Source organism: Electrophorus electricus, chromosome 4 (assembly GCF_013358815.1).
Source record: "Electrophorus electricus isolate fEleEle1 chromosome 4, fEleEle1.pri, whole genome shotgun sequence".
Lineage (NCBI taxonomy): Eukaryota > Metazoa > Chordata > Actinopteri > Gymnotiformes > Gymnotidae > Electrophorus > Electrophorus electricus.
This window is the reverse complement of record NC_049538.1, coordinates 11,647,596-11,667,802: the sequence shown is the minus strand read 5'-3', so window position 1 is coordinate 11,667,802 and position 20,207 is coordinate 11,647,596. Positions and strand designations below refer to the sequence as shown.

At 42.4% G+C, this 20,207-nt stretch overlaps 2 protein-coding genes across 2 annotated transcripts; both read right to left on the bottom strand.

Annotated features, from left to right (window-relative positions):
• Nucleotides 1-1,833: 1,833 nt before the first annotated feature.
• Nucleotides 1,834-10,374, bottom strand: LOC113589734 (extracellular calcium-sensing receptor-like). The gene is made up of 7 exons (XM_027029524.2): nucleotides 10,146-10,374; nucleotides 6,626-6,728; nucleotides 6,121-6,415; nucleotides 5,133-5,918; nucleotides 4,683-4,907; nucleotides 4,323-4,446; nucleotides 1,834-2,747 (listed from the first exon to the last, which is right to left on the bottom strand). Exons 1-7 carry the CDS (start codon nucleotides 10,372-10,374, stop codon nucleotides 1,834-1,836), a joined length of 2,676 nt encoding a protein of 891 aa, XP_026885325.2.
• A 3,302-nt stretch (nucleotides 10,375-13,676) lies between these two features.
• On the bottom strand, nucleotides 13,677-17,655 carry LOC113589733 (extracellular calcium-sensing receptor-like). The gene is made up of 6 exons (XM_027029523.2): nucleotides 17,420-17,655; nucleotides 16,944-17,238; nucleotides 16,013-16,798; nucleotides 15,555-15,779; nucleotides 15,185-15,308; nucleotides 13,677-14,590 (listed from the first exon to the last, which is right to left on the bottom strand). Exons 1-6 carry the CDS (start codon nucleotides 17,653-17,655, stop codon nucleotides 13,677-13,679), a joined length of 2,580 nt encoding a protein of 859 aa, XP_026885324.2.
• Between the last annotated feature and the right edge of the window lie 2,552 nt (nucleotides 17,656-20,207).

The window sequence follows — 20,207 nt, the reverse complement described above, 5'->3', positions numbered from 1 at the left end:
TGCCCCCTTCAGCCTTCCAACGGCCTGACCAAGGCTGTTAGTCAACCCTGCCCCACTCATTCCTTCCTGGCTGTTGGGTTATACCCACAGTATTTGGCCACATCTTCCTGGTCCATACGATTTGTTCCCTGTCACATACACATATTTATTTATTTATTTATTTCACACCTGTCCTTTCAAATTAATTTCATGAAAGAGGTCAGTGGAAATATGGGATGTTATGACATTACCTGAAAAAGGTTTGGTAAAATATAGCTAGGTATGTATATGTCACAGTACGGCCCCTCCTCTCAGACGTCTCCGTGTGTACGTGTGTGTGTTCGTATGTCCACACCCTCTCCATTTTTCACATCTGCTCCTCGTTTTGTGTCGTTATTGTGCGTGTATATAATTATCTTGTTTAATTGTGAAAGTGTTTGACCTCACGTTAGCTTAAGTGCTACAGTGTCCTTGTTGTGTGCTACAAGGCTCATATTTGCATCCTGCCAAGCCTCCTCGCGTTACAGGAACACCGACCGCCGAAGGATGTTAGGGAAGAGGAGCAAAACGAAGAAGGGGAAGAAAAAGGATGGTGGCGCCGTCATCTGCGGACACTCCTCACCTAAGACAGCCCAAGACCTCGTGTGCCTAAGCTTCAAGGAGGCGTCACCAGTGCCCGCCCCAGAGACAGACAGAACAGCTGGTGCGCTTCCTGAGGCGTCTGCCACAAAGCCAGGAAAGCCAGCGCCACCCAAATCTATGAAGGGCGATCCTCCACAGGCGAGTCGAACTTTGACCAAGGCGATGACTGGGGGACAGGCTGGGGTTCCTGCCAGCTTCCCTGCACTTACAACTCTTTCTAGAATTTTGTTCATGTATATGTCCTTGTCACTGCCAATCCTTGTCACGCTTAATGTGCCCGTAACTTTGTCCCCCTTTGTGTCTGTACCTGTCAGCGTGTCCGTCCCCGTGTCTGTCTTGGTTCCTGTCTTCCTCCCCTCTGTCCTGCTCGTGATGGGCCATGTCAGATCGCGCGGTCCTCCGGCCTTGCTGTTTGGCGTTGGTTTCGTTAGACTGGCGCACAGTCACACTGCTCTGTGACGGTACGGCCCCTCCTCGCAGACGTCTGTGTTCGTTCGTATGACCACCTGTTCCTCATTTTGTGTCGTTATTGTGCGTGTATATAAGTCTCCTGTGTAATGGTGGATGTTGTCGGTGTATGACCTCACGTTAGCCTAAGCGCTACGTTGTCTTGTGTCTCTCAATAAACATCGCGTTACAGTATACAGGAGGTATTGCTTACAAACTACCAACTTTATTAAAACTAACTTTTTTTTTTTGTAGAACCAAAACATTAAACCTAACACTTTAAAATAAATGTTTGTATATGTAATTAAGCAATAACAATAATTTATCTGATTCTGCTATATAAACCTGTTGCTTGATGTTGCATTTATTAAGCAATGTGACATTAAAGATCTGATCTATAAATAAAACAAAAACATGCATATGCAAATCCATTTCACAGCCGTTCAAATATTAAACACTCATATCAAACAAAAGCAGCACCTATTTATTGGTCACAAAGACAGAGCCACAAATCAATATTTGAATATGTGGGAACAAAGATTTAGCAAATAATTTAAAGTTGGGAAAGATTAGCTAAAAATCCATCAAAAGTTCATCCAGCTTGCCCCATCCCCCCCCCCCCTTTTTTTTTTTAGTCTATGCAAACATAACAGTTTATTCAAAAAATGTTTCAGTGAGGATGTTGCAGGAAGGCATAAAAATAAATGGCCATATTTTATTTAGGATTCTGGACATTCCCATTTGCTATTAGTTTGAGGGTTGGCTTTAAAGGCCCTTAGAGGGAACTTTACCCATAAGATGTTTTTTGGTATTTTGATCTGGTCTAAGGAGAATAATGAAACATTTGGGAGCAAAGATGCAAATAATCAAACCAAAGCTTGAGGCCAGAATAGCAAATATCTCAACAGCTACAGTAAATTTTCCGGGAGAGGTGACATAAGCAGGAATAAATGTGATCCAAACTACACTGAATATGAGCATGCTGAATGTGATGAATTTGGCTTCATTAAAGTTGTCAGGTAACTTTCGGGCCAGAAAAGCCAAAACAAAACACAGAAAAGCCAAACATCCTATATAACCGAGTACAGCCCAAAACCCTATAGCTGAACCTAAGCTACATTCCAAGATTATCTTTTCCTTGTAGTGCTTTAGATTTTTGTAGGGGAATGGAGGAGATATTTTTAGCCAAAACACACAAATAAGGACCTGTATAAGTGTGAAGGCAAGAACACTGAGTCTCTGCTGTGGAGGCCCAAACCATTTCATGACATTGCTGCCTGGAAGTGTAGCCCTGAAGGCCATTAACACCACTATTGTTTTCCCCAGAACACAGGAGATGCAGAGGACAAAGGTTATACCAAATGCTGTGTGGCGCAGCATACAGGACCACTCAGAGGGCCGACCAATAAAAGTAAGTGAACAGAGGAAACACAGAGTCAGAGAGAAGAGCAGCAGGAAGCTCAGCTCTGAGTTGTTGGCTCGGACGATGGGAGATGCCCTGTGTTTATAGAAGACAATAGTAACACACACAGCCATGAAGGCCCCAGTGATGGAGAACACTGTCAGAATGATGGCTAGATTGTCATCCCAGGACAGGAACTCAACAGGCTTGGGTAGGCAGCTGTCTTGGTTTATGTTGGGCCAGAACTCAGGAGGGCAGCGCACACAGTCCAGAGAATCTAAGAAATTTGAGAAGAAGTCTGCATTCCATGCAAGCCTGAGACCTATAATAGATCCTCACAATATACACTTAGTTTCCAGTTATTATTGTCTAGCTGTACCTATAGAATATCAGTCCCTTTTTGGTAAATTCAAATGACTGATAGTAGTTTTTACTTCACTGAACAAATCTGCCATGTAATAATAGCATTCAGGTAAATACACATCGGGTAAATACACTTTTTAGCATGAACTGTTATATAATGAGCATTGGCAAATACACTGCCTGGCCAAAAAAAAGGTCATACACTAATATTTCATTGGACTGCCTTTAGCTTTGATTATGGCATGCATTTGCTGTGGCATCATTTCCACAAGCTTCTGCAATGTCACAACATTTATTTCTGTCCAGAGTTGCATTAACCCCCCCCCCCCCAAGATCTTGTATTGATGATGGGAGATTTGGACCACTGCGCAAAGTCTTCTCCAGCACATCCCAAAGATTCTCAATGGGGTTCAGGTCTGCACTCTGTGCCAATCCATGTGTGAAAATGATGTCTCATGCTCCCTGAACTCTTTCACAATTTGAGCTCGATGAATCCTGGCATTGTCCTCTTGGAATATGCCTGTGCCATCAGGGAAGAAAAAAATCCATCGATGGAATAATCTGGTCATTCAGTATTTTCAGGTAGTCTGAACTGACCTCATTCTTTGGGCACATAACGTTGCTGAACCTCAGATCATAGCACTGCCCCCACAGGCTTGTATGGTAGGCACTAGGCATGATGGGTGCATCACTTCAGCTGCCTCTCTTCCTACGCTGATGCGCCCATCACTCTGGAACAGGGTAAATCTGGACTCATCAGACCACATGACCTTCTTCCATTGCTCCAGAGGCCAATCTTTATTCTCCCTAGCAAACTGAAGCTGTTTTTACTGGTTAGCCTCACTGATAAGTGGTTTTCTTAACGCTACACAGCTGTTTAGTCCCAATCCCTTGAGTTCCCTTTGCATTGTGCACGTGGAAATGCTCTTACTTTCACTATTAAACATATCCCCAAGTTCTACTGTTGTTTTTCTACGATTTGATTTCACCCGTTTAAGTGATCGCCGATCACAATCATTCAAGATTTGTTTCCTACCACATTCCTTCCCCGAAGATGATGTTTCCCCACTGTCCTTCCACTTTTTAATAATGCGTTGGACAGTTCTAAACCTGATTTTAGTAGTTTCAGCAATCTCCTTAGATGTTTTCTCTGCTTGATGCATGCCAATAATTTGACCCTCCTAAAACAGATTAACATCTTTTCTACAACCACAGGATATGTCTTTCGACATGGTTGTTTAACAAATGAGAAGCTACTCACTGCATCAGTTAGGGTTAAATAACTCATTGCCAGCTGAAGCATAATCATCCATGCAGTCATTATCCATTAGGAGGCTCTTACCTATTTGCTTAGTTAAATACAGGTGGTTACATACAGGTTTTGTTTTTTTTTGGCAAGGCAGTGTATCTTTATCTGATAGTTTGAAAACCAACACAAATTATAAGGGTGGAATATCTTCTTGCTGCTTTATACTCTGTGATACAAAACCTGTCTTGTTACTGATCTCTCCCTCTGCACATGGTATACAGTCATAGCAGCAGACAGGCCTTCCCTTCTGCACAGCCTTCCTGGTGCCTGGAGGACAGCTCTCACTGCACACAGACACTGGAACCTGCGAAACACATTAGAGAATAACAATCTTTTATAACCTCACACAGCACACTTGGTGATCTCCATAAAACACATATTAGTGTTTGTCCTACTATAACGTGCCTGACTAAAATTCATCTCATAATCAAGACTTCATACATTAAATCGGGAAGAAGGAAAAACCCTGAAGAGCTCAGGTCTTCTCATCTAAACCTGGAGTTTAACAGCTGAATAAGTACAGTGTGTGTTATACTGTACCTCTGTCTGTCCTCCCACCCAGTGAACAGCACTGATGATGCTGAACTCCTGTCCTCTTGGTTTGGATGAGTCATAGTAGCCCACTGGCACAAAGTCTAATGTACCATCTTTCTTAAACTGCCAGTTTGTGAGCTCATAGACAGCTACAGGATCTCCCCTGGAATCAAAGTTGACCTGATAACCATTCTTTGTGGAGAAGTTCACTCTCTTGAGCTGGTCGAGTATCTGGTGTAGTAGATACAACTTAATGAAAGGTAATGACGCTGGGTAAGTTCCTATTTACATAAACACAGTACGCCTACAGCCCACAATTAGGGAGAAAATATATAATTAAATACACAGCTCTATCATTTATGAATATACATCAATATTTCATTTCATATATGCCTCTAATACATAAAACAGCATTTCTAAGGCAAACTGAGGTTTTTAAATGAAGCAGTTATGTACCTGCCACGGTTCGAAATCAGTGGTCTTGTCGCACTGCGTGTCATTACAAACAATACCATGTATAGCATGCGCTATGGCATATGTAGCTTTATACACCAGGTTAGAGAAGCGCAGCTGAGACGTGTCTGTGTATGGGTTCTGTAGCGCGCGGATGTCCTCACTGCCGTCACATTCTCGCACAAGCCCTGAGGAGCCTGTCCGCCCTTTTAGGCTACAGCTGAACGCGCTCTCCCAAAATTCCTTTAGAAGGGGCGATTTCAAGGCTTGCGCTGGAGAGAGGTCTAGAAGAAACTCACGAAAACCCGGGATAACTGATCTGGGGATCCCAAAACCTATCGTACCAGCACACATATTATACCGCAGAAACTCTGTCTGTGTGATCCACGCCTCACTGCCAATCCACTGAATCCGAGGCGATGGCGGTTTTGCTAATTCCTCTAAAAGAAACCTCATATCACCTATGCTAGCAAACGCTACTATTACCCGGGCCGTGGACCTGCGGATGACATTTGCCACTCTCTCTAGTTTACTGCGTGGTTGTGTCCTGTAATAGGCCTCGGAGTACTCCACACAGATCCCCTCCTCCTGCGCAGCCTTTAGGAAAGAAGCCATTCCATTATTCCCATAGTCAGAGTCGCTGCGTACTGTCCCAATCCATGTCCAGCCAAAGAGTTTGACCATTCTCGCCAGTGCGGCCGCTTGATGGTGGTCACTCGGTACGGTCCTAAAAAAGGCAGGAAACTGACTCTTATCGCCCAGACACACGCAGCTTGCGGAATGACTCACCTGGATGAAAGGAGAAAGCACCGTTATTTTAGTAGCCTGATTCTTACCATAATATGAGGTGTGGTTCTTAAATTATCATACACATAAAGTCTTGCGTTAGATTGTAGGGCCTAGGGATATATACGTAACTTTCCCAAAACTCTCTCAAATACGATAGCAACATTTTAAAAACGATGGTTTAAAAACGATTTGTGGTATTCACCTGTGGAATTCCGAAAAGACCGAGCATTCTGGCCATGCTAATTGATGGGGTGGATGAAGAATCTCCTACGATCGCAGGTACAGCAGCAGCTGCAGATTTTGAACAGGATTCATTGAAAACGGGGTCCACGCCATTCGCAAACTGAAATGCACATTTGATTGCCATCTGCACGTCAGAGCACGAGTCGTGTATCTGGTAGCCTAATGTGATGCCCGGCAGAAGAACCGTTTCATTGTTGATCTCGCGGATGGCGAATTCCAAAGCACGGGCGAAGCGCAGCTGCCTGAAGTCCATGCTGTTTAGGGTAAGACAGACTTAAATTACCAAAACATTAAACAGAATAGCATCTGTTTTCTTTTTATGTAGTACTTTCAAGTTACTAATATAACATTAAGAACATAACTATTAACCAAACTACATAATTGTTTTTAATGATCATTTATCTTTGTAGTTGTAACAAAGTGTCCTGCTCTCTGTACTGTCCACTCCATCCTCACAGACAGACCTCCCAGAGCATTGCAGCTGTTCTGGCAGCCTGGTGTAGTTAGTCTGCTCTGATCTCACGTAGTAATGAATAGTGAAAATCCCTCCGATTATGAAATCTCCATTCATAGAAAGCCCAGGTAACTGAGGCTCAGCCCACAGCCTGCAGCTGACTGCGTTTGCATTACGTCCTGCATGGCTGAACACAGTCATCCACAGCACTGATACAAATGACACCAGACCAGAAGTGATCTGCATGTTGGGCTTAGTTCCTCCCAGCACTCTGGAGGTCAGGATGGCTGCTTTACAGTGGTTTAAATAGCCACCTTGCTGTGATGGCCTATCAGAAAATGTGGGTGTGAATTGGTCACAGGAGGCATGATTATGTATTCAGTGTTAATCATAACATTAGACATAATTTTCTATGTGTGTGTATCTAGCAAAGAGCAGGGTGAAATTACTGCAAATACAAGACTGGACTAAATAAAGTAACAAAGGCCTCAAATATGTACTCAGAATGCAGAACATGAACAATGAATTCCAGCACTGTCAAAGCTCTCACACATGATTAATTTAAAAAGTAAAAAGCAGTAGAATGCCTTGTTTTTTTTTTTGTTTTTTTTGTTATTCTTTTTAAATTGCACAATTGTATACTATCATTATAAAATAATGTGCCCACCCCACTGGACTAGGAGAAACTCCCAGAATACTCTGCATCTCTGCGTAGACTTTATTAGTTCAAATTTGTGTTTAAAATGTTGTTTGTAGTTGAGTTGTGTCTATGTCTTGGTTTTGTTAAATTGTATTCCTTTTTAATTTGACTAGCCTTTTACTGTCTTAGTATTGTGTATGCCTTTTTGAGTTACCTCCTCCATTTCACCCATTTAGTTTGGTTCTGTTGTTTGCTTGTGTGTGAGTTTTTTAAAAAAACTTTGATTTGCAATAGAGTGCACTGTTCTTGAGCAGAAGCTGGTACTGACTATATGCCCTGTCCCAGATGGGTCAGTGTGGCAGGGCTCAGCAGCAGAGCCCAGTGAGAGAGAAGACAACACATATCTGCTACACTACAATGCTAATAGTGCACCCTTAGGGGTGGTAGGGGTTCAGGGTGGAGATGACTTGCCAAGTAGCCACCATTTACATTTATAGCATTTAGCTGACACTTTTATCCAAAGTGACTTGCAGTGTAGCTTGAGCAGTTGAGGGTTAAGGGCCTTGCTCAGGGGCCCAACAGTGGCAACTTAGCAATGGTGGGGCTTGAACAGCAACCTTCCGATTACAAGTCAAGTACCTTAACCACTGAGCTACCACTGCCACCAGTGGCCTTGGCAAGGAAAAAGTATAAAAGCTGGTGCTTCTGACTATCAGTAGCTCAATGCTGTTACTAAGCCGGACTCGTATCCATAAGCAGTTGTTAGTTGGTGATCTGCTGAGATTCCTGGGTTTTGCTTTATACTACCAAGGAGGCTGAGCATGCATTTTCTGATCCCTGGACAGGTGCTGAATTCATCATAGATACTGGCTCAAATGATAAGGGCAACGTTCCCTCACTGTTACAGGACAGAACTGAGAGGGTCTACCAGGCTGTTCCATGGATCAAACTCAAGGAAGAGCAGCCAAAACATGAACAGGAGCAAGCGAGTATGAAGTTAAGAACTTGGAAAGAAAAGTCAGAAGAAGCACACAACACCCACAGCAGAGGGTAACACTGACTTGGCCCATGCAGTTCAGAGAGCCCAAGTGTTAGGTAGCCAGGGCAGTGTCACCTCCCTGCGTTGGACTAAGTCTCCCAGCATCCACCTGCCAGCAGTCCATCCATCACTCCACCATGATCTACCACAGCTCACTTGCTCTATCTATTTCCCATAATAATTGAGTTCTCACCGGTTCCTTATTCTACCAGCAGATATAGTCTGTTTGTTTTCACTTCCTCATTGCAAAGTTTTGCCATGTCTCGTCTATGCAGACTAAATGGTTTCTTGCATTGCTGTTTACTGCCTGGCTTTGGCCTTGGCCTTTTGCCTTTGCCCATTGCCTTACTGGTTTGTTCACTTTCTCAGACTGCTTCTTGTTTTTTTTTGTTTTTATAATCTCCAGGCTCACGGGAAAAGCCCATACCTGGGGAGCCTCTCTCGTAACTAATGCCTCCCTGCTAATGAATGATTATGCTAGTTTCATTCAGGACCTTAAGGTGGTGTTTTACCATCCACGTCAAGGGAGAGTATGCAGGCAATCCTTGCTATGCCTAAAACAAGAACTCTGAACTAGGGTGGATTACGCCATGGAGTTCCGGACATTAGCTGTGGGAACTCGCTGGAACGAGCCTGCCCCATTTATCTTTCAAGCCTACATCAATGAGGTCTTACGGGAGTTCTTGGGTAGATCTGTCATCGCTTATATTGAGGATATCATGAGCTATCCCTCCTCCTGGAACCAACATGTTTGTGATGTATGGGGCTGACCTCTGCACCCTCCTGCAGAACCACCTCTACTGCAAAATAGAGGTGAGCAGTGTACGCATGCAACCATGTAAGGTGGAAGCAGTAATGGGCTGGCCTAGACCACAGATTTGCAGGGAACTACAACGTTTCCTGGGATTTGTGAATTTCTATCGTCAATTCCTTAAGTCCTTTAGTACTTTGGCTAGACCTCTCACCAACCTACTCCATGGACAGTCTAAGAGGATCAGATGGAACTCAGACATGGAGAGGTCCTTTGTGGAGCTAAAAGCCACCTTGTCTAATGCTCTGGTATTGCAGCAACTAGACCCAAATAAGCTATTTGTGGTGGAGGTAGACGTGTCGAATGTAGGGGTGGGTGCGGTGCTGTCCCAACACAATGGAATGGCAGGTAAAGCCCATTGCCTACTTTTCAAAGAAACTAAACCCCACAGAGAGGAATTATGGTGTGGGGGATCGTGAACTCCTTAATGAAACTAACGTTCGAGGAGTGGAGGCACTGATTAGAGGGAGAATGGCACCCCTTTTTGGTCATCACAGACCATAAGAATTTGGCATACCTCCAATCCGCTAAAATGCTCAATTCCAGACAAGCCCGGTGGTCATGCTTCTTTACGAGATTCAATTTCCGTGTCACCTATAGACCAGGAGAGAAAAATGTGAGAGCAGATGCACTCTCCTGGCAACACCATGCAGAAGCCCAGTCCACCAGCTTGGAGCCAGTTCTTTCACCCACCTGTTTCCTGGCCACACTGAAATGGGACCTAGATCAAAAAATAGAGGCAGCGACTCGACACCCACACTGCCCACCGAACCATCTCTTTGTACCCATCCATCACCGTCGAGCCCTGATCACGTGAGCACACATCTATTTGGGGACAGGCCACCCAGGATCAACTTGTATGGCCCAGCTACTGAGTACTCACTATTGGTGGCCTGCCATGAACGAAGAGATCATCAGGTATATGGCATCTTGCATGGAATGTGCCCGCAGCAAAATTCCTCGCACACCACCGGCAGGTAAGCTGCTTCCACTACTCACACCTCTATGACCCTGGTCTCACTTGGCAATTGATTTCGTCACTGATCTACCTGTTTTTGAGGGCAACACGATGATCTTAGTCATTGTGGACCGGTTTTCTAAAATGATGCGATTCCTTCCACTTAAGGGTCTCCCTACTGCATGGGAGATGACAGAGCTGCTTTTCCGCCAGGTCTTCCAACAATTTGGGCTGCCCGAGGACATAGTCTCAGATAGGGGGCTGCAATTTACGTCCAGGGTGTGGAAGGAATTGCTGGGAAAACTGAACATTACGGTCAGTCTGATATCTGGGTACCACCCTCAAGCCAACGGTCAGGTAGAGGGGGCTAACCATGAACTGGGCAAATTTCTGTGGTTATACTGTCAAAAGCATCCTGATACCTGAAGTGCTTACCTCCCCTGGGCGGAGTATGCCCAGAATTCACTGCAACATGCAGTGACTGGGTTAACCCAATTTGAATGTGTCCTAGGATTCCAACCCCCGCTCTATCCGTGGAATCCACCCACGTCAGACCAGCCGGTGGTGGAGATGTGGTGTCGGCACAGTGAGCAGGTGTGGGAGGAGGCCCATCAGAAATTGTGCAAAGCCATGGGCAACTACAAAAGGAAGGTGGATAGGAGGCGTGGAGAGCCCCTGCTACAAATCGGGACAGAAAGTGTGGGTGTCAACAAAAGATGGCCATGCGGGACCCAACGGGAAATTAGCCATGAGATACAAGGGTCCGTCCACCATCACTGGGAATATTAACAAGGTCACCTACCACATTGGCCTGCCTGGAAACAGCCGGGTTTCTCTGGACTTCCATGTGTCGGCACTGAAGCCAGTGGTGGTTAGTCCCCTCTCAGAGGAGGATAATCCCTTGAGTGCTACGCCTCCTCCCCTAGAGATAGAGGGCCCTGCTCGATTCCAGACGGAGAGGCACAGAGTTGCAGTACATTGTGGATTGGGAAGAGTACGGGCCAGAGGAGCAATGCTGGATACCAGCCTCCCAAGTGTTGGACCCCGAACTCACCGCCTCCTACCGCATCTTACATCCTCAAAGGCCTGCTCCGTGTTGGCTGGGTAGGCCGCGTGCCAGGAGGCTAGCGGGGCTTTTTTAATTCTTGATCCTAAAAGCAATATTATTCTGCTAAGAGCGGAACTCTGTGATAAAATGACTAAGTGAAAACCTCTAAATAAACTGTTGCTTAACCCTATACATTAAGACATTCTCTTAATTCCAACTTGAAAACAGTTGGAAAGCTAAATTTAATGATTTGTCCAATAAGGTGACTTGTCACATCACTTTCTTCTTGAAAGATTTCTGATATTTAAATATCTCAATGATACATATACAGTGGTGTGAAAAAATGCTTGCCCCCTTCCTGATTTTTTTTTTTTTGCATGTTTGTCACACTAAAATGTTTCAGATCATCAAACAAATTTAAATAAGATAACACAAGTAAACACAAGTTTTTATTATTAAGGGGGAAAAAAAGCCAAACCTACATGGCCCTGTGTGAAAAATATTAATATTAAATTAACTGTGGTTTATCACATCTTTGGAAAGCTGAGTTAAATTTCTCTAGCCACACTCAGGCCTGATTACTGCCACACCTGTTCTCAATCAAGAAATCACTTAAATAGGACCTGCCTGACAAATTTAAGTAGACTAAAAGATCCTCAAAAGCTAGACGGCATGCGGTGATCCAAAGAAATTCAGGAACAAAGGAGATAGAAAGTAATTGTGATCGCAGTCTGGAAAAGGTTGTAAAGCCATTTCTAATGCTTTGGCACTCCAGTGAACCACAGTGAGAGCCATTATCCACAAATGGCAAAAACATGGAACAGTAATGAACCTTCCCAGGAGTGGCCAGCTGACCAAAATTACCCCAAGAGCGCAGCAACGACTCATCCAAGAGGTCACTGCAGAACTGCAGGCCTCACTTGCCTCAGGTAAGATCAGTGTTCATGACTCCACCATAAGAAAGAGACTGGGCAAAAATGGCCTGCATGGCAGAGTTCCAAAACAAAAACCAATGCTGAGCAACAAGAACATAAAGGCTTGTCTCACTTTTGCCATAGATCATCTTGATGATCCTGAAGACTTGAGAATTTTGGAAGGTTTATGTCCCATTACATCTGGCGTAAAAGTAACACAGCATTTCAGAAAAGGAACAATCATACCAACAGTAAAATATGGTGGTAGTGTGATGGTCTGGGGCTGTTTTGCTGCTTCAGGATCTGGAAGACTTGCTGTGGTAAATGGAACCATGAATTCTGTCGTCTACCAAAAAATCCTGCAGGAGAATGTCCGGCCATCTGTTCGTGACCTCAAGCTTAAGTGCACTTGGGTTCTGCAGCAGGACAATGATCCAAAACACACCAGCAAGTCCACCCCTGAATGGCTTAAGAAAAACAAAATGAAGACTTTGGAGTGACCTAGTCAAAGTCCTGACCTGAATCTGATTGAGATGCCATGGCATAACATTAAAAAGGCGGTTCATGCTTGAAAACCCTCCAATGTGGCCGAATTAAAACAATTCTGTAAAGATGAATGGGCCAAAATTCCTCCACAGTGCTGTAAAAGACTCATTACCAGTTATTGCAAATGCTTGATTGCAGTCGTTACTGCTAAGGGTGGCACTTAGGTTTAGGGGACAATCACTTTTTCACACAGGGCCATGTAGGTTTGGATTTTTTTTTTCTCATAATAATAATAATAATAATAATAATAATAACCTTCATTTAAAAATTGCATTTTGTTTACTTGTTATCTTGTCTAATATTTACATTTGGTTGAGCTGAAGCATTTAAGTGTGACAAACATGCAAAGAAATAAGGTATCAGGAAGGGGGCAAACACTTTTTCACACCACTAATAATATAAACTGTAAGTACAACACTTAACTGTAATTCACAGGGTTTTACTGTAAATCTACAGGTAACAGTGTTCATATGGGCAAATGAAAAAGGAGCAATGTTTATTTAGGGAGCATGGCAAATTAAATGCCCCAACTGTCAGTATGCATATAACCTAGTTTATAGGGAATAAAATAATAAAAATGTCAGTTAAAATCATAGTACAGAAAATAACTAACTAAACTGCAGAAGCACACTTGTACATTACAAGCCTTCAAACATTAAATGCTCAGATACAACACAATTTGCACATATTTACTGTTCACACATGCCAAGTAATCAGTAGGTTGCTGGTTCAAGCCCCACCACTACCAGATTGGCCCTGTTGGGGCCCCTGGCCAAGACCCTTAACCCTCAGTTGCATAATTGTAAGCAGCTTTGGATAAAAGCATCAGCTAATTTCCGTGAATGTATACGATTAAAACAGTTAAACTATATATTATTTGACCTTTAGAAAGATTATCTAAATATTCATAAATGCATTATATTCTGTGATGGGATACAAGGGAAATTTCATCAGGCTTGTTGATCGTTTTCACACAAACAAACATGAAAAGTTTCATTAAGGTTTATATCTGATTTACTATGGCCATATTGATCTTAGCACAGGGATCACTGTTTTCACAATGTTGCTGAAGCTTTAGGTAACTTTTTCTATCTGAGGGAATGCCTTAGAGAGATTTAGAGGGAACTTTACCCATAAGGTGTTTCTTGGTATTCTGCGCAGGCCTAAACAAAATTACGAAACACTTAGGAGCAAAAATACAAATAACCAAACCAAAGCTTGAGGCTAGAATAGCAAATATCTCCACAGCTACAGTGAATTTTCCAGGAGAGCTGACATAAGATGGAATAAAGGTGATCCAAACTGCACAGAATATGAGCATGCTGAATGTGATGAATTTGGCTTCATTAAAATTATCAGGCAACTTCCTTGCTAGAAAAGCCAAAACAAAACACAAGAATGCCAGGAATCCTATATAACCCAGCACAGCCCAGAAACCTATGGTTGAGCCTAAATTACATTCTAGAATGATCTTGTCTTTGTAGTGTTTTACATTTCTGAAAGGGAAAGGAGGAGATACTTTCAACCAAATTACACAAATGACAGCTTGCATGAGAGTGAAGGCAAGGACACTGAGTCTCTGCTGTGGAGGCCCAAACCATTTCATGACATTACTGCCTGGAATTGTAGCCCTGAAGGCCATTAACACAACTATTGTTTTCCCCAGAACACAGGAGATGCAGAGGACGAAGGTGATCCCAAACGCTGTGTGGCGCAGCATACAGGACCACTCAGAGGGCCGACCAATGAAAGTAAGTGAACAGAGGAAACACAGAGTCAGAGAGAAGAGCAGCAGGAAGCTCAGCTCTGAGTTGTTGGCTCGGACAATGGGAGATGCCCTGTGTCTGTAGAAGATAGTAGCAACACACAAAGACATGAAGGCCCCAGTGATTGAGAACCCTGTCAGAATGATGGCTAGAGTGTCATCCCAGGACAGGAACTCAACAAGTTTGGGGAGGCAGCTGTCTTGTTTGGTGCTGGGCCAGAACTCAGTAGGGCAGCGGACACAGTCCACAGAATCTAAGAAATTAGATAAACATCAGACCCTTATAACGCAGAATTCTTTAACAAGACATCACTTCATAGAACACATACAACTCATCATAAGTGACTCATCCAGCGTATCTGATTGCAATTTCATTATTGGATCCATCCAGACTATGTTGGATTTCCTTTTGACTTGGCTCCTCTAAAAACCTCTGTCATTTTAGAGTTTTATTGGCATTGTTCCTGTCATCTTGATCAGTAGTCATCTGCAAGTGAATTTCTGCAAATGTGCTTTCTATGGTGTTGTTTTTTTTTGTTTTGTTTTTTAACAATAAAATACCACTGAGCTGAAGTAAATTGGCATGAAAGTTTTGTGGTTCAGGATTTAGTGTTTTCACATTTTTTAAGATCTTGGTAACTTAGATTTAGATGCTGTATTCATAAAGTATTACAGGAGCTAGTATGCTGTTTCTATATACAAAATAAATGCAGAATGTTGCCATGTCAGGATGTTTGAACTGTCATGTAATGAGCATTGGCAAATATCTTTGTCTGATAGTTTGAAAACCAACACAAATTATAAGGGTGGAATATCTTCTTGCTGAATTATACTCTGTGATACAAAACCTGTCTTGTTACTGATCTCTCCCTCTGCACATGGTATACAGTCATAGCAGCAGACAGGCCTTCCCTTCTGCACAGCCTTCCTGGTGCCTGGAGGACAGCTCTCACTGCACACAGACACTGGAACCTGGGCAACACATTAGAGAATAACACAAATGCAAATATTTTATAACAGTCTTTTATAACACCACACAGCACACTTGGTGGTCTTTATAAAGTACATATTAGTGTACAACATGCCTGACTAAAATTCATCTCATAATCAAGACGTCATACATTAAATTGGGGGGAAGGAAAAACACTGAAGAGCTCAAGTCTTGTCCTCTAGACCTGGAGTTTAACAGCTGAATAAATACAGTGTGTTATACTGCACCTCTGTCTGTCCTCCCACCCAGTGGATAGCACTGATCATGCTGAACTCCTGTCCAGTTGGTTTGGATGAGTCATAGTAGCCCACTGGCACAGAGTCTAAGGTGCCATCTTTCTTAAACTGCAAGTTTATAAGCTCATAGACAGCCACAGGATCTCCATTAGAATCAAAGTTGACCTGATAACCATTCTTTGTGGAGAAGTTCACACTCTTGAGCTGGTTGAGTATCTGAAGTAGTAAATAGAACTGAATAAAAGATCATGGCACTATTTAAATTCCTTTCTACACACAAAAAGTTCAGTTTATCCTGAGCCCACAATTAGTGCTTGAATATATTATCATAAATGAAAATGCTTTTTCATAACGTTTATGATAATAGTTTAAAATGTGCAACTAAATACATAATTATTTCAGTAATAATAATTATTATTTTATTTGTTTTAAATGTATCAGTATTATACCTGCCAAGGTGAGAATGTATTGGTCTTGTTGCATTGGGTGTCATTGCAAATAACACCATGGATAGCATGCGCTATGGCATATGTAGCTTCATACACCATAATTGTGTTGCTCAGTTGAGATGTGTCTGTGTATGGGTTCTGTAGCGCGTGGATATCTTCACTACCATCACATTCCTGGAAGTTTGATGAAGAGCCTGTCCACCCTTTTAGGCTACAGCTGAATGAACTCTGCCAAAATTCTGTTAACAAGGGTGATTTGGAAGCTTGTGCTGGAGAAAGGTCTAGAAGAAATTCACGCAAACCTGGAATAACTGACCGGGGGACCCCAAAACCTAAAGCACCAGCGCAAATGTTAAACTGCAGAAAGTCTGGATGTGTGATCCAAGCTTCACTGCCTATCCACTGAAGTGGAGGGAGTGGATTTCGTGCTAATTCCTCCAAAATAAACCTCATCTCAACTATGTTAATAAACGCTACTATTACTCGGGCCATAGATCTGCGGATGACGTTTGCTACTCTCTCCAGTTTACTGCGTGGTTGTGTCCTGTAGTACACTTCAGAGTACTCTACACAGATACCCTCCTTTTGTGCAGCCTTTAGAAATGATGCCATTCCGTAGTTTCCATAGTCCGTGTCACTCCGTACTGCCCCAATCCAAGTCCACCCATAATACTTCACCATTCTCGCCAGTGCAGCCGCTTGGTGGTGGTCACTAGGTACAGTCCTAAAGAAGGCAGGAAACTGCCGTTTATCGCTCAGACATGCGCAGGTTGCAGAATGACTCACCTGTGATTCAATGAAAGGAAAAACAAACAACTGTTACTTGAGTAATATAATGGAGTTCATTACGTCAATAAGTTGTACAACATTAAAGCATTAACCTACACATCCTACATTAGAGCCCCAAAATCATGTATCCTACAATATTAACCTGCGGAATTCCAAAAAGACCGAGTGTTCTCGCCATGTTAATTGACGAGGTGGAAGAAGAATCTCCTACTATAGCAGGTACAGTAGCAGCTGCAGATTTTGAACAGGAATTATTGTCACTGAAAACAGAGTCCAAGCCATTTGCAAACTGAAATGCAACTTTAATTGATGATGCAGAGCATGAGTCATATATCTGGTAGCCTAACGTGATGTCCGGCAACAGATCAGTACTGTTGTTGATCTCACGGATAGTAAATTCCAAGGTACGGGCGAAGCGGAGCTCCCTGAAGTCCATGCTGTATGGAAACATAATACCGATTAAAAACTAGAGAATTTTAGATAAAATCTCAGAACATTTAAGACAGCATTCTATTGCCACTAACACATTACTAGTAAAAGTGGTAAGTTATCATTTATCTTTAATTGTAACATAATTCCTTGCTCTCTGTATTGTCCACTCCTCTCTCACTGACAGACCTTCCAGAGCACTTTGGCTGTGGTGGCAGCCTGGTATAGTTGTTCTGTTCTGTACTCATGTAGTAGTGAATGGAGAAAATCCCCCCAATCACAAAATCTCCATTCATTGAAAAAACAGGCAATTGAGGCTCAGTCCACAGACTGCAGCTGACAGGTTTTGCTTTAAATCCTGCAGGGCTGAACATAATCAGCCACAGAACTGATACAAATGACGCCAGACTTGAAGTGATCTGCATGTTGGGCTTGGTGCCTCCCAGCACACTGAATGTCTGTGTGGTTGCTTTACACTGGTTTAAATAGCCACATTGCAGTGATGCCTTGCAGGTAAATGTGGGTGTGAACTGTACATATGAGATGTGGTTTTTTAGTCAGTTTTATGCATAATGATGAATAGATTTGTGTGTTAATCTAGTATAAGTGGGTATCACTTATAGCAAATGCAATAAAAGGAACAAGATGCAACCACATGTTCAAAACAAAAAGGTGTTCAATAAAAATAAAAGTAAAATCGAACAACAGCTAGAAAGACAGGAAATGCGAGGAAATATATGCATGCAGGGATCAGGAAACATATTGCAAACAGATAAAATATAGCAAACATATATACATGTTTATGATGACATTAATTGTACAGTTTACTAGTTTTGTTAATATTTTGGTGAAAATAGGTACCAAAACTTGGAATTTTAAACTAGCAAATAATTTACCAACCAGAAAGTGTCACACGGGGAGGTGTCATGCATGCGGGAGGCAAGTGCAAGCCAAGGCTCATATGTTTTATTTCTAAAATTGCACAGATTCTAACAATTAATGCTAGCAGGTTTAAAAACAAACAAACAAAAAAACAACCAAGACATGCCAGATCCCTCACGAGAGACCTTTGTCATTAGCTATTTAATATGTCATGTACCAGTGAGTATAGAAACATAGCCATTGAGGGAAACTTTGTCTGTATTCCAATACTACAGACCACAGTCAATCCCACCCTTCAAACCCTCCTCTAACATGGTTGATGGTGACCAGGTATGTATGGTTTGCAGAAGCTTGCATGAAAAAGATGAATAGCAATACACATATATGCTGTTTTCTTACCATCTTGCTCTGTTGAGAGGTTATGCATTTAGAGAATACCTTTTCTGTTTCAGCACTAATTGATTCAGTAGTAACCACTAACTTTATGCACTAAGCCCTGGCTCAAGCTCTCTGGATCAACTGCAAACACCTTCTGCCTCAGATCAATGTGTGGGCTCTAGATGATAGACCAGTTGGCAAAGAAACAGCCTAGTATCACACAACACCCATCATATAACGCACTAGTGCACCACACACAGAAACCCCCTCCATCTTCCAGGTTTTCATTAATGACATCCTTCATTACCTGGGTAGATTTGCCATTGCCTACCTGGGTAGATTTGCCTGTTACGTCCTGTGTCCGTTTATATTAAACGGTTGTGTGTGTGTGTGTATGTGTGTGTGTGTGTGCGCGCGCGCCTGTTGAGAGTTGTGTTATTTGTTTTATTCAGATCCAGGTCCATTTCTGGTTTTTCTCCCTTGCCCACAACTTCATAGCTATTAGGCTAAAAGGTTATGCTTAGGAAGATTCTGTAATACTGTAAATACTGTAATATTATAATAAAATATTATGCTTTCTCATTTACACTTACAATTTATAGCAGGATTATGAATTTTTCCGGCAGTGAATGGAAACTTCCAGTGATTTGCGATGAAAACATCGTAGCTAGTCCATGATAGAAGCCACCCTCAGCTTCCAGCTCATAACTGCACCTAAACAACTCCAAATAAACTTCAACTAAAATAAGCCTCTTCCTCTCCATGATATACAAAATCAGTTAGCATCAGTTTTGCCAAACTGTCACATGCATGTGACTTTATCTGATTAGAATGCACAAGCGATGTTTTGCTGTGTACATGGCTCTAACTGCCAAAATGGCTGCCTAAATATGTTAATGAGGTGTCTACGTTTTCATCTAAGTGTCCTCTATTTGTTGACACAGCTGCCAATCATGCCAGTTGTTTCTGGAAACATTTGTGAAGTAATTTGATAGCCCCCCTCCCCTTCCCCCTTTCACTTTCATATTTAGTAGGTATGAACCTGCGTCATTCAAAGAAAATGCCTCATTATGGCCCAACAGCAATGACCGAATCTAAAAGAGGAGGGTTGTTGGAGGTTTATTCAGGAACACTGCATTTTGTGGCAACTAAAGGTTTGCATATTTTGTGTTAGGTTATGAAGGAAAGGAATGTGTTTTTGTACAAAGATTTGAGCAAGCAAATAAATAACTTTTCTAACATTCTATATACTATTTAAACATGTCACGCAGTTGCTTTGATGGAATTTTCTGTGACAAAATTTGAAGTTATCTTATACCAGAGGCATGTTTTAAAAGGCTATTTAAAAGGACAGGCATGATTGTTGTGGAAATTTACCAAAGAAACACAATGTATTCCCTGCGATATTTCTGATGAACAGTTGTCTGTAAATGGCTGAAAATGGCTACAAGAACCAAGCCTCCCCACCTTGTGATTTCTCAGGGCGAAAAAGATGTTGAGTTAATTAACTGGGAACACAAAGCCCTTTGTACTAGTTATCCTGGCTTCACCAAAACCAATCAGTTCCTAGCCAAACAGTACTGAATGCCTACAGGGTACATCACCTACAGGGAAGTTGTTACTGCTGCCCAATCCAAAATGACCATGGTGCTATATAGCCATAGACGTTCTTACCAGTATGCTGCTGTCTGAGAGAAAACCACTATACTCACCATGG

What these genes read in the sequence shown, in the direction of transcription:
- LOC113589734 (XM_027029524.2), bottom strand. Translation starts at nt 10,374, where the DNA reads ATGTTCAGTTTTCCCAGCAATTCCTTCCACACCCTGGACGTAAATTGC. An exon ending in GTCTTTTCGGAATTCCACAG is followed by an intron (nt 5,919 to 6,120) that starts GTGAATACCACA and finishes CCTTTCATCCAG; the next exon opens with GTGAGTCATTCCGCAAGCTG. An exon ending in CTGATTTCGAACCGTGGCAG is followed by an intron (nt 4,908 to 5,132) that starts GTACATAACTGC and finishes CTACTACACCAG; the next exon opens with ATACTCGACCAGCTCAAGAG.
- LOC113589733 (XM_027029523.2), bottom strand. Translation starts at nt 17,655, where the DNA reads ATGCAGATCACTTCAAGTCTGGCGTCATTTGTATCAGTTCTGTGGCTG. An exon ending in ATACATTCTCACCTTGGCAG is followed by an intron (nt 15,780 to 16,012) that starts GTATAATACTGA and finishes TTACTACTTCAG; the next exon opens with ATACTCAACCAGCTCAAGAG. An exon ending in AGAGATCAGTAACAAGACAG is followed by an intron (nt 14,591 to 15,184) that starts GTTTTGTATCAC and finishes CTAATTTCTTAG; the next exon opens with ATTCTGTGGACTGTGTCCGC.